Consider the following 13,026-nt stretch of genomic DNA (forward strand, 5'->3'; position numbering starts at 1 on the left):
GAGATTTCAGCTGTGGGAAAAGTACTGAATTTTACCGGCCATATCAGCTGCTGGAGGTCACATCAAGATTATTGGGCTGCTGATTAGCATTCCTCTGGCTCTGATTCTGTGAATTCACATATCCCTCCTTCAACATCAAATTCAAGTTAGACTACCAAAACTCACAAATACTTGGATACCTTTATATGGAGGTCCAGCCTGTTTCAGAGCATTTATTACCTGTTATCAGAGAATGATAAAGGTTAGAAAAGACTGCTAACATCCAGTCTAACCACCAACCATTGCCATGCTCACTAACCATGTCCCTCAGCAGCACATCCACATGGTTCTTGAACACCTCCAAGGACGGTGACTCCACCACCTCCCTGAGCAGCCTGTGCATCACTCTTTTGGAGTATTTTGCAATATCCAACCTGTACCCCCCCTCCCGTGCAACTTAAGGCCATTACCTCTTGTCCTGTTGTTACCTGAGAGAAGAGACTGACATGCCCCTCTCCACAATCTTTTTTCAGGTTAATTGTAGGGAGTGATGGAGCCTCCCCTGAGTCTCCTCTTCTCCAGACTGAATAATCATCCTGTAAGATTTGTGCTCCATACCCTTCACTAGTTTCTTTGCCTTTCTTTGGACATGCTCCAGGTTCTCAGTGTCCTTCTCATAGTGTAAAATGGACATGTTTAATCTTTGCTGTAAAAGGATGTTTTGCATTAGGTGGACTTCATAGAAGTGGGAGCCGTTGTACACCATTCATCTTTGATACATCTAAGATATCAGTATCTAATCAGGCATACTCTTCCCGTCCCTTATTTCCCAGTACAACACAATGGTCTTTTTTGCTTCAATGATTTCTCATATCTCTCTCACTATCTTCATATAGGGGCTTTTTAAAAACCTGTCAGACAAAGGCTGAGGACACGACTTGCTCCACAGACCTGTTCAGAAGCACATCGCATATTACAGAGACAAACAAATGTTGCACCCAGACAGTGTTAATTCCGTCTTCCTAGGGACAGGTAACTGGAAGAAGATCAGGGTAATCACTGGGGAGAAAGACATCTCAAAAGAAAGGTGAGAGTGCTACTACAAATTTTTAAGATTTCTGCCCTCCCACAGAACCTCCTGCAACTCCTGAGAAGGGTACACTGAAAGTAAAGATAACTTGAGCATTTTATCTGCGTCTTGTTAGTGGGGCTGGGTTTGGTCTCAGCTTCTTGGCAATGTTTTTCCTCCTGAAGGGACTTCCTTTTGCGATTACTAAGACCAAAAGGAACAATTAATGCCATTTCAGCAGAAAGAATCAAAAGAGTGCTTTTAAACTTCTACCTGATCACTAGTGGAAGAAAATAAACAAGCAAACAAAAAAAGGCAAACATGTTAATCTTACTTGCAGATGTCCAGTACTGAAGTGTTTTTAAAAAAGCCTGTATGTGAGACTTCCTAGAAAAGCTGAAACTATTCCTGTCCACCTGTTTTCTGAGTCCTTGATGTGCACTTCATCATATTTTCAGTTCTTCCTTCTCAATCACCAGAGCTACCTTTTTACTCTTAGGAAAATTACACTTCTGCACTGAGGATAAATCCTGTACTACCTTCCAGCAGTGTATAGGGATAACCTTACAAGTCCAGCTGGACACTGTGTCAATGGTTTACGGGCCAGTTCGACCTGTTTCCATGAGTAACGGAGTGGGGGACCACTGACCCATACCTGGGAAGAGGGAGAAGAGGAAAAAGGGGAAATGGGTAGGGTGATGGGCCTGAAAACAAAACAGCAACTAGAAGATAAGGGAGAAAAACTAATTTACCAAATATGATATCGGAATACAAGATTGGAATTGAGGCAAATAAATCGAATAGAATGAAAGTGTCCAAAACCGAAGGCCTTACTCTGAAGCTGTAGGTGAGATGGCTAGGAAGCACACACTGCAGAGAGGAGCTGCAAAAGAAAGAGCAGTCTTGTGACTTGTAAGCAGTTTTATCTTTCCCTCTGAATGGAAAATGGATATGGAATAGTGAAAGTCTTGTAGGATACGTAGTTCTCTTCTGAGAACCAGGTACCATGAGCTATCCATGGTCCACAGAACTGGAGCATTAACTCTCTAACTCCCAGTGCTTTACATGATGTTATGATGTGGAATACCAATAACAAAAGTCATAAAACCATGACACACTGCCACTCACTGCTGCACAGCCCAGAGCCTGCACTTTTCTCTAGAATTTCTTTCAGTCATCACAGTTTCAGAACAGACTTGGGAGCACGTCCCTATTCCTTTGGGAATGCAAGATTCATTGCATGTTCTCCAGGGCTGCATGGCAGGACTGAAATCAAGTTCCCTATTGGTCACTTTGCCTTTCAATGACCCTAGTCAGTGCTCTCTGCTGGACAGCCTCTGTAAGGTCATTTCATTGTGTGACACTGTGGCTGAACTTCCTTACTTTACTATCTTCAATGACCCTGAGGGAGGTTATCTGCTGCTGGAGAGAGAACTGCGGATATCTAGCCAGCCAGTCCTGCTGGGTACGCATGCATGACATGATGCTGTGGGAAATCCTCTTCTTCCAGAAGAACAAGAAGCACAAGGACAAGTGTGTGAAGGCAGGCCTAAAGGAAAAACCTGGAAGGCAGCAATGCAGCACATAGATTTGAGTCTGTGGCCCTGGATATCACTGGCCTGGGGGAGGATTAGCTATCTTCTTTGTATCTTGGATGTTAAGGATATCCAAGCTTTCACATTCACATTGGATATCAGGAAAATGTTCCTCACTGTAAGGGTCAGTGAGTCCTGGAACTGGCTCCTTAGTGCAGTAGTCATGGCACCTAACTCGACAAACTTCAAGAAGTGTTTGGACAGTGCTCTCAGCCACACAGTCTGATTTTTGGGGGGTCCTCCACGGAGCCAGGAGTTGGAATCTATGTTCCTTATGAGTCCCTTATAACATGGGAGATTCTATGATTCCATTTACAAGTCAGAACAGAAAATAAAAACAAGCACATCGAATTAAGAAGACACTCACAGGAGGCCTTTCCACCTTCGTTCCGTTGCACCTCCAATTCCTTGTCTCTTCCACTAGAGGGTACTCTGCCACTGGAAAAGAATGCACTCTGCCCTGCAACTGCATAAGCTGTCAGAAGTCTTCCTAGAGACACTGGTAAAGTTTCACGTAATAAAATAGAGAACTGTGGAGGACGCTTCCCATCCTAAGCTCTTAAACATGTAACTCTTTTCCAAATGTCTGTCTTGGTAACATCCCACAGGCCTTGATGCGCCTGCAGCACAGATCCTCCTGCCTGATCATTTGTGGAACAATAAAAGGAGAACTTGCAGTTCTAAAGAACAATATGGTAAATTCAGTCTTCCACATCCATGACCTCTCCTCTCACAGCCTTACTAGAAAGTGAGAACAGAGTGAAGAGTTCAAATAGAGAGGGAATACCCATAGTGCCAAAAATGTCATCACAGGGTGTCAGCCTAAAGGAAATCTGGGATGTCACCTTGCACAGGACCACGCACAAAGCAGGACTAGGGAGATCAGGTTGCTCCAAGCCCTGTCCAGGTGAATTTTGGCTGTGTCCAAGGCTGGGGCCTCCTCAGCCTCTCCGGGCTCTTGTTCCAATGTCTGTCCAATAAGAAAAGAACATTTATCACACTGAATAGGAACTTCTTGTTCCCATTGCTCCTACCCTTACTGCCAGGTGCCTCTGACAGGAGGACAATGCCATTTTCTCCACAGATGTGGGATTCAACCAGCCCACCCGTGACTCCCAAGCCACGTGTCATCTACTCACAAGCCGGTCCACCTCCATGCTTGCTGGCTCTCGAACAGCACACCCGCACTCACCCCAGACACCACACACAGATGCTGACCCTGGTCAATCTGGTTTGGCTCATGTAGGTGTCTCTAGTCCCTGACACCATGGTCTCAGCCCAGCTGCTGGCACTAGGGCCCCATACACACAAGCGTATCAAATAAAGACTAGGAAATGGAAAGTCATTTAATAAAAAAAAACATACAGTGTCTCGTGCTGCATCCCATCCCATGTCCCATACCCTCATAAAACAGTGACCCCTAAGTTCAAAAGGTGCTCCAGTGATGGCTTATCTTGACAGGATACACACTTGAACTCTGGGACTGTAGGACTGCTGAGACAGCAGGAGAGCCGGTATAGGCTGTCCCCTCCTCTGAGCCCTTAGCCTGAATTCCCCACCTGTGTGAAGCCCTCAGTGCTCCTCTGGACTTGTGGAGACAGGGCTTTGATGGGCTGATTACTCTCCTGTACTGGGCCAAGGAGTAGCCATGGCAGAGTGTAATTCAAACTCCTCACAGGCCTCTGTCTCACTGTTGTCCTTCATGAGTGTGCAGCCCAGCTCATTATTGCACAACTCAGTGAACTCCTTCACAGTTATGTTGTGGATGGTACTGTCTTGGCTGTCAGCCTCCTCTGAAGAAACGAGCCTCTTGTTTCTCTTCCAGGTTTCTCTTCCTTCGTTCTCTTCCAGATTTATCCTCAGATTTAGTGGCCTTTTGCAAACTGAAGATCCTGGTGTCTGCCTCTGTAAAAAAGTCAGCACAATACTTAACGACAATAACATGACCATTGTCTTGAGGACAGGAAAACAGAAGGGCTGCTGTTCATAGCACTGGTGTGGTGGTGCCACCCCTAAGCTACTCTGTGATCTCAGCGTAAGCCACTGGCACAATTTTGCTTTTGCTCAAGCATAGTGCATTGAGATGCTCAGGCACTCCCTGAACATACCTGGAACTGCTGCTCCTTGAATTGCAGCCTGATCTGAGAGGTAGCAGAACTGTGCAACCTGGGAACACTGGAACTGCACAACTGGGAGAAAATTCCAAGATTGCCTCATCTTAATTGTGGCCAGAACAGAAAGTTTTCTGACTGAAGTCAATTATCTCAAGGTCCTGCTGTTAAGGGTTTCCTAAGCAAAGAGCCCCTTGAGCTCTTGAGGACCTCAGTTTGCTGAGATCTTTGATCTCCCCTAGAGTTGGGACACCTCTCAGCATAGATTATTTTTGAGATTCAACACTGAAAAAGTGGAATTCCTTTTGGAACAGATCTCGTTATTTACTGAGAGATGATGAAAGGGATGCTAAGTAATTCACCCAAATGAGTTTAGAAACCTCCCCTCAGAATACTCTGCCTCTAAATTTCAGATGAACCTTATCATTCTCAAACCTTTAAGTCACTGTATTTGACTGTAGTAAGCTCCATTGAATCATTGTTAAATTGGCTTATGATTAAGTAATGCTATCTAACCCTGTGATTTGTCATGAAAGTATTCTTAAAACCTAAATTATTGCTAAAACCAGAGCTCTATCATAATCAGTCTGTGACAACAGGACTAGCAAGAGCTTGAAAGAAGAGGAAACCCATAGGAAATCAAAAAGAAGTGACTAATGGGGCCAAAGAGCAACCACAGTCGCTCACCAGTTGTGTCTGTGGATGCCACCAGCCCTCCAGTAGACCCTGATGCCTGTGTGAGCAGCAAGGCTGGACAAACCTTTCTGGGAAAGAATCTAAGACTGCCAGTCACAGAGCCTGAGCTCTGCAGTGCTGCATCACCTTTGTCCAGAAGGGACATCCCATCCACACAGCTGGGCATTTCCAGTACCTCATCTGCCTTTCCTCTTAACTGCAGGCCAACGTTCCTCCTTCAAGCTCCAGGCACTCCCCAGCACTGCTAGAGCATAGCTGGGGCACGTATGCTGTCACCTACCCTGCAGCTATCTGGAGCAGTGGAGATTTGACAGTGAGGGCTTATCCTGGCTTTCACACTCAAATAGCTAGCATGACAGCCCTACAAAAAGTGCCACACAAGTGGACCCCAGCAGAACAAGTCCAAGGCCACCTCATGAAACTGAACGTGTACAGGTTTATGAGGCTAGAGGACATGCATCCCAGGGTCCTAAGGGAGATGACTGATGTTGTTGCCAAGCCACTCTTCATCATGTTTGAAAAGTCATAGCTGTCAGGTGAAGTTCCTGGTGACTGGAAAAAGAGAAACATCACTCCCATATTCAAGAAAGGTGGAAAGGAAGGCCCAGCAACTACAGGTTGGTGAGCTTCATGTCTGTGACTGGGAAGATCATGAAGCAGATCCTCCGAGAAAAGATGTTAAGGTGCGTGTGAGACATGGAGGTGATCTGAGACATCACAGCTTCACCAAGGGCAGATCATGCCTGACCAATCAGGTGGCCTTCTATGTTGGAATGACAGCATCAATAGACAAAGGATTTCATCTGCCTGGACTTGTGCAAGGCCTTTGACATGGTTCTGCAACACATCCTTATCTCTAAATTGGAGAGATAAGAATTTGAAGGGTGGATTATTAGGCAAGTAAAGACTTGGTTGGGTGATCCTAGCCAGAGAGTTGCGGTTAATCACTCTATGTCCAGGTGGAGGCCGGTGATGGGTGCTTTCTCCCAAGGGCCTGTCTTGCGACTGCTGCTCTTTAACATCTTTATCAATAACATAGATGATGGGATTGAGCACACCCTCAGCACATTTGCAGATGACACCAAGCTGTGTGGTGTAGTTAATATGTAAAGAGGAAGGATGCCATCCAAAGGGACAAACTCAAAAGCTGGGCCTATGTAAACCTAATGAGATTCCACAAAATGCAAGGTGTTACATTATGGGTCAGGACAATCCCAGATATGTATACAGAGTGGGAGAACTCCTTGAAAGTAGCCTTGCTGAGAAGGACTTAGGAGTCCTGGTAAATTAAAGACTTAACATGAGACAGCAGTGTGTGCTTGTATCCCTGAAGTCCAACAATATTCAGGGCTGCAGAAGAAGGGTATTCAGCAGAAAGAAGAAGGTGCTTATCCCCCTCTACTCAGTCCTTGTGAAGCCCCAGTATCCATGTTTGAGGCCCCCAACACAGGTAAGAATTGAGCTTTTAGAAAGGATCCAGATGAGGGCCATGAAGATTAACAGAGGGCTCCAGCACCTCTCCTGTGAGGACAGGCTGAGGGAGCTGGGCTTGTTCAGTCTGGAGAAGAGAAGGCTCCAGCAATACCTCATTGAGGCCTTCCAAATTAAATGAATATTATAAAAGGAGGGAAGTAAACTTTTTACATGTATAGATATTGATAGGAAAAGAAGGAATGGTTTTAAACTAAAAGAGAGATTTAGATGAGATGTTAGGGGTAAATTTTTCATTGTGAAGGTGGAGAGACACTGGAACAGGTTGCCCAGAGAAGTGATGTCCCATCCCTGGAATCATTCAAGGCTGGGTTGGATGAGATGCTTGGCAACTTGGTCTAGTGGGTAGTGACCCTGCCCATGACAGGGTGGTGGAACTGGATGGTCCTTAAGAACACTTTCAACCCAAGCCATTCTATGATTCTATCTTGAATAAGATTTTTTGTCATATTCCTCTCAATAATTGTCCAAGACTTCTGAAAGATTTGAAGAATTGCTGAAAGTGCTGGGCATTGGCATTACCTTATTTTGACAAGCACTGTCTTGGTCCTTCAGCATGTTCAGGCTTTCAAATTGCTCACTTAGATCCTGCTGTAAGCCTTTCTCCTTTTCAGGTGTGCTGTGTGCTCTCTGTTTCTGCAGTCTGAAAAAAAAAAAAAAACACCAACTCATCACATAGTACTCATAAATCTAGCATTTAGATTGAATCTTATTGCTTTAAAACTAGTGTTTCCACATGGGTGAGTTTCCAGTGCAAGCATATAAAAACACCAACAGGAAAGAGAAAGGCAAATTGCAATGTGAACACAGGTAAGCCATGTCCTTCACAAGAAAATGAAAATCACTCTTACTTTCTCCTTTTTCTCATCATTAGCCCCATGATGAGAAGTATCAAGACTGCTAAGACAGCAACTATGCAGAACACCACAAGGCCTATTCTCTTCTGAATACCTATAAAGAGACACAAAGCATGGAGGAGTGTCAGTATGTTCCTTCTGTCCTCTTCAGAGGTTGTGACTAAACTGAAACATTAATCATTTTATTTTTAAATAAATATGAGAAATACCTCTTGTATCAGGGGAAATCAAATCCAACATTTTGACTTCTGGTTTGTCTGTGTTTCCACGTTCTGTAAAAAGAAGTTTTATAATTAGAGAAGATTTCATTTTCACCATTCCTGAGGGGTGTCCTCCTATAAGACCCTCTTTGTGAAAGATGCTCCCCACTATTCAACAGTGAGGGCCTACTCTGCTAGTACACTCCAGATGGGGATAATGCTGGAGAATATCATCCCTAAATAAGTGATTATGTATAAACAGAATCATTCAGAGATGCATGTAAGTATGTTCACCTGTGCAACCTGATGTGAGAAGCCTGCTTTGGCAGGGGGGTTGGACTCGATGATCTCTGGAGGTCTCTTCCAACCTCTGCAATTCTGTGATTCCTATGTAAATAATACACACCTACATACGCACACATCATGCAGCCACAGAAGTACTATAGGAAGGAGTCTTCTATATGTTTTCAAATTAAGAAATCTTCATCCCACATAAGGTCTGCACTCTCAGAAAAGATCTCTAATAAGATCAGACTCTTTGAGACAAGTTGCACTACTACAACTGCACATGCCAGTGCTTATCCAGACAGCAGCCAAACAGTGGGCACTTGCACACAATATGGTTATATTTTTGTTTCCCTGGAGCTGGCTAGCAATGTCACTACTGATTTCTAAAGCACTCCCTGCTTCAAGCTGTGCTTCTCCATGCAAACTCAGCCTTGACTTTTTATTGTGAGCTGAAATGACTTCATTTTCCTTCTCTGTGGGTAGTCAAGGAAACAAGCCAAGGTGTAGATTCACCTAACATAGAAGGTGCATCTGTTTGCTGCTGTCAGTGTCCCATTTGGGTTTTGGATGTGGTGTATCTTGAGGGACTTGTCCAGGCCTGCATCAACCAACCGGGTGATGCTGGAGGAGACCTTCCTGTTGCTGAGCTGACAGCAGTGAGGAAAACTTTGGTAGCCAAATGGTATTCCAATTCCCCTGTTAGCTCAGAAATTAATGAGAGAAGACATTTATTACACTCAGGGGAGTTAGAGGTCAAAGCTGGACAGGTCAGCTTTCTGTACTAGTGTTCTTATCCAAATGCATCCCCTGGCTTCTTTACCTTCACTAGCTCTATAGACAGGTGTGGTGATTCTGGAGAATATCCACTGAGCAGATGCTGCTGTGTAGCAAATTGCTTTGGATGGAGGGGATAACAATTTACTTGCCCTCTGACTCCACCACACCTGTGCTGCATGCCAGAAAGTGAGAAGCTGCTAGTGGAAAACTTACTCTGGATGTTGAGGCATATATCTTCGCTGCTGAAAGAGCCACGAGGAAACGCATTGAAGATGCATCTGTAACAGGACACATCCTCAAATGTGAGATTTTGCAGAGTGATGGCTGAGGTGTTCAGGGCTGCTCTAATGAAACGTGCCTTCCTCTGAAACGATCCTATCAGTCGCAGCCCATAGGCTTGGCTGTAAGTGGCTATGTTCTGGAAGGAAGATCCATTTATCTTCTGCCAAGTGACTTGTAAGACATCCATTGGGAGTAAGAAGTTGCAAGAGAAATTTGCCTCTTCACCGAGGCTTGCTTCAGTGATGTTTTCACACTTCACTGCTTCCTCCAAACCTAGAAACAAACCAGAACACAAAATCAGAGGGAGAGAAAAAACACAATTTACCTGGGAAAAGTTGTAGTCCCTTGAAGCATCCTGTCTTGCAGAGTGCTGAAACTCCAATGAGAGTCCACAAAGGCTCCTCGGAGATTCTTGGAAACCTTTGTTTGCAAGTGGCCATCACTTGATTAGTCTATGGCGTGCATTTCTTAGCCATGAAGCAGTGCTTTGGTGAGGAGAAAAAGATATGGGATCAACTGACAGGAAGATGCACCAATGAAGGACTTCAGCATGAGCCCTGCCGTACATAGCCCTGAACCTGGGGTTCAGCAGCAAATTAACATGAGTGAACAGTATACTCTGGCAGCCAGGAATACCAACTGTACCCTGGAGTGCATCAGGATGTGTGGCCTCACCTAGAGCATTGCATGCAACTATGGGTGCCACAGTGTAGGAAGGACTTAAAACTAATAAGCAATGTCCAAAGGAGGACTAAAAAGATGGTGAAGAGTCAGGAGGGCAAGACATAGGAGGAGTGGGTGAGGGCCCCTGGTTGGTTCAGCCCAGAAGGCTGTGGGGAGGCCTCATGGCAGCCTGCAGCCCCTCACGAGGGGAGCAGAGGGGCAGCCCTGAGCTCTGCTCTGTGTGACAACGGCAGGGCCTGAGGGAACGGCATGGAGCTGCGTCAGGGGAGGACAGCTGGGAGTTAGGGACAGGGTCTGCACCAGAGGGCGGTGGACATTGAACGGGCTGCCCAGGGCAGTGGGCACAGCCTCAAGCTGCTGGAGTTCATGAAGCATTTGGACACTGCTCTCAGAAAAAGGATTTGGACTTGGGGTGGTCCTGTGTGGAGCCAAATGTTAGACTCAAGGATCCTTATGTGTCCCTTTCAACTCAGGATATTCTATAATTCTATGCATTTGGGTTTCCTCATTCATGCATTTTGGGCAAGGTGTCTTAGAAAAAAAAAAACAAGAAGTTGAGACCTGAATCATCTATTCACTCCCTGTGTGTGGTCCCTATATGTGGCCCCTCTAGGGCCACCACCCATCCTGAAGCTGGGCATGAGACAGAGGTGCTATCCCTCCTGCCTCAGTCACCTCTCTGCTCATATCCCACTGCTGCCAAAATAATCCCTCTTTGCCCCAAACAGCTCTGGGGTGTCCTGTAAAGCCCCAGTAAAACAGCTTTTGTTCCAGAGAACATCCCTGTGCCCCCCATGTTGGCATCTATGAAAGGGCAGGGAGTGACCCATAGCCAGGAGACTACCCTCCCTGCCCCAGCCTGTCCTAAAAGAAACATGCACTGCTCAGAGACATGAATTGGAAATGCAAGGCCGTGGAGCTAAGGAGTTCAGCTTAGCCCCTGAGCTAGGAAGGCTGCTCATGCTCCAGAAAGCCTCTACGGGGAAAGGGCATTCCTACTCACCCCTGGCAGCCTCCAGCCAGCAGCTCTGGCAGAGCAGCAGTAGGCAGAGCAGCAGAAACATTGTATGGCTGAGTGTGTATCCCGAACTTGCCACTTCTTGCCACTTTGGAGGCTGGCCCTCAGCTTGGGCGCCTTTTTCAAAAGTCTTCCAGGAGACCAATCAGACTTTCTTTCACTTCCTCCTACCTGGTCAATCATTAATTAATGCCATTCCTGCTGCTCACAGTCACTCTACACAGATTTACTCCCCAGACTGCAAGGGCTCTCAGGCTTGGAAATAACTAAAACTCCCTAAAAATAGAGCAGGAATGCTTGGGTTTCCTTGCAGGCTTGTCAGAGCCACCCTAGTAAGTTCAGGGTGCCATCATAAGGGCTTGTGCCTTGCCAGGTGTAACTCTACTGAGTAAATGCAGGTGGCTGGTGGCCTGAGGGAGAAGAAAAGAGGGTACCAGCAGCTCCCAGTTTTTCTCTGCTCTGGGAAGAAGTTTTGAGAGGCACTACACGTGGGTCACTGCCCAGCAGCTCACTGAGCACCATGCTAGGAGCCAACCCCATGGTCGCCAAAGAAATCACAGAATCACAGAATCACAGAATCACAGAATCACAGAATTGTAGGGGTTGGAAGGGACCTCCAGAGATCATCGAGTCCGACCCCCCTGCCAAAGCAAGTTCCCTACAGTAGGTCGCACAGGTAGGCATCCAGGCAGGTCTTGAACATCTCCAGAGAAGGAGACTCCACCACCTCCCTGGGCAGCCTGTTCCAGTGCTCTGTCACCCTCACTGTAAAGAAGTTCTTGCGCATGTTTGTGCGGAACTTCCTATACTGCAGTTTCCAGCCGTTTCCCCTTGTCCTGTCTCCACTCACCACTGAAAAGAGTCCGGCCTCGCCATTCTGCCCCCCACACCTTAGATATTTATAGACCTGGATCAGGTCCCCTCTCAGTCTCCTTTTCTCAAGGCTGAACAGACCCAGTTCACTCAGCCTTTCTTCATAGGGGAGATGCTCCAGGCCCTTCACCATCTTCGTGGCCCTCCGCTGGACTCTTTCCAAGAGATCCCTGTCTTTTTTGTACTGGGGAGCCCAGAACTGGACGCAGTACTCCAGATGAGGTCTTACCAGGGCAGAGTAGAGGGGGAGGATCACCTCCTTTGACCTGCTGGCCACGCTCTTTTTAATGCACCCCAGTAAGCCATTGGCCTTTTTGGCCACAAGGGCACACTGCTGGCTCATGGCCAACCTGTCATCCACCAGGACACCCAGGTCCCTTTCCGCAGAGCTCCCCTCCAGCAGCTCATCCCCCAAATCAAACCTAGTGTCAAACCCCAAATCAACCTAGTGCCACTCATCCAGCAGCAAGGACTCACCATCAAGAAAAGGAGATGGATGCTCCTCCATCACGGAGACAGCATAGAGACATCCAGAAACTCCACTGCTTCACTCCAACCTGCAAACCAAATCCAAGAACACAAGCTGCATTATGAAAGAAGCCTGCAGAGGGCAGGTTTGGCTGTAGATTCCCCTCCCCAAGCGTGTCTGTATCCAATGCAATTCCAGAAACCTAAAGCCAGCAGTGTGATAGGGTGTTGTGCTTGGGGACGAGCGTGCAAGGATTTCACTGTCCAGCCTCACAGCTCTTAGCCACACAGTAAGCCAGCAGTGAGACCAAGCACCATGCTAGTTTCTGGTTGTAATTGCAGAAGAATGCCCTCTGCGCTTGATGAATTTGTTCTGGATTTGTCTTTACGCCTCTCTCACAAGAGTATCTTTATGCAAAGTAGTTACTATATAATTTCTGTCTGTGTTCATCTCTGCTATTTATGAATTCAGTGCTTTCCTTCATCAGGAGGGTCAGTATCATGTCCCACATACAGCTGAACACTTGCATGAGGCTTTTCTTAGATCATGCTTTCATGGTGAGGCTCCCAGAACCTGTTGGCAGTAGTAGGTGGTGACATATGCGGGGTCTGGGGGTGTGTGTGTGTAAATCTTCATT

At 46.3% G+C, this 13,026-nt stretch overlaps 1 protein-coding gene across 1 annotated transcript; it reads right to left on the reverse strand.

Annotated features, from left to right (window-relative positions):
- Nucleotides 1-4,017: 4,017 nt before the first annotated feature.
- On the reverse strand, nucleotides 4,018-12,466 carry LOC122178174. Its single transcript, XM_042868171.1, has 6 exons — nucleotides 12,398-12,466; nucleotides 9,277-9,618; nucleotides 8,008-8,070; nucleotides 7,793-7,892; nucleotides 7,464-7,584; nucleotides 4,018-4,548 (listed from the first exon to the last, which is right to left on the reverse strand). The coding sequence occupies exons 1-6, from the start codon at nucleotides 12,426-12,428 to the stop codon at nucleotides 4,261-4,263; spliced, it is 945 nt and encodes a 314-aa protein (XP_042724105.1). The 5' UTR covers nucleotides 12,429-12,466; the 3' UTR covers nucleotides 4,018-4,260.
- Between the last annotated feature and the right edge of the window lie 560 nt (nucleotides 12,467-13,026).

Source organism: Lagopus leucura, unplaced genomic scaffold (genome assembly GCF_019238085.1).
Source record: "Lagopus leucura isolate 7727_CA_CO unplaced genomic scaffold, USGS_WTPT01 Super-Scaffold_100001, whole genome shotgun sequence".
Lineage (NCBI taxonomy): Eukaryota > Metazoa > Chordata > Aves > Galliformes > Phasianidae > Lagopus > Lagopus leucura.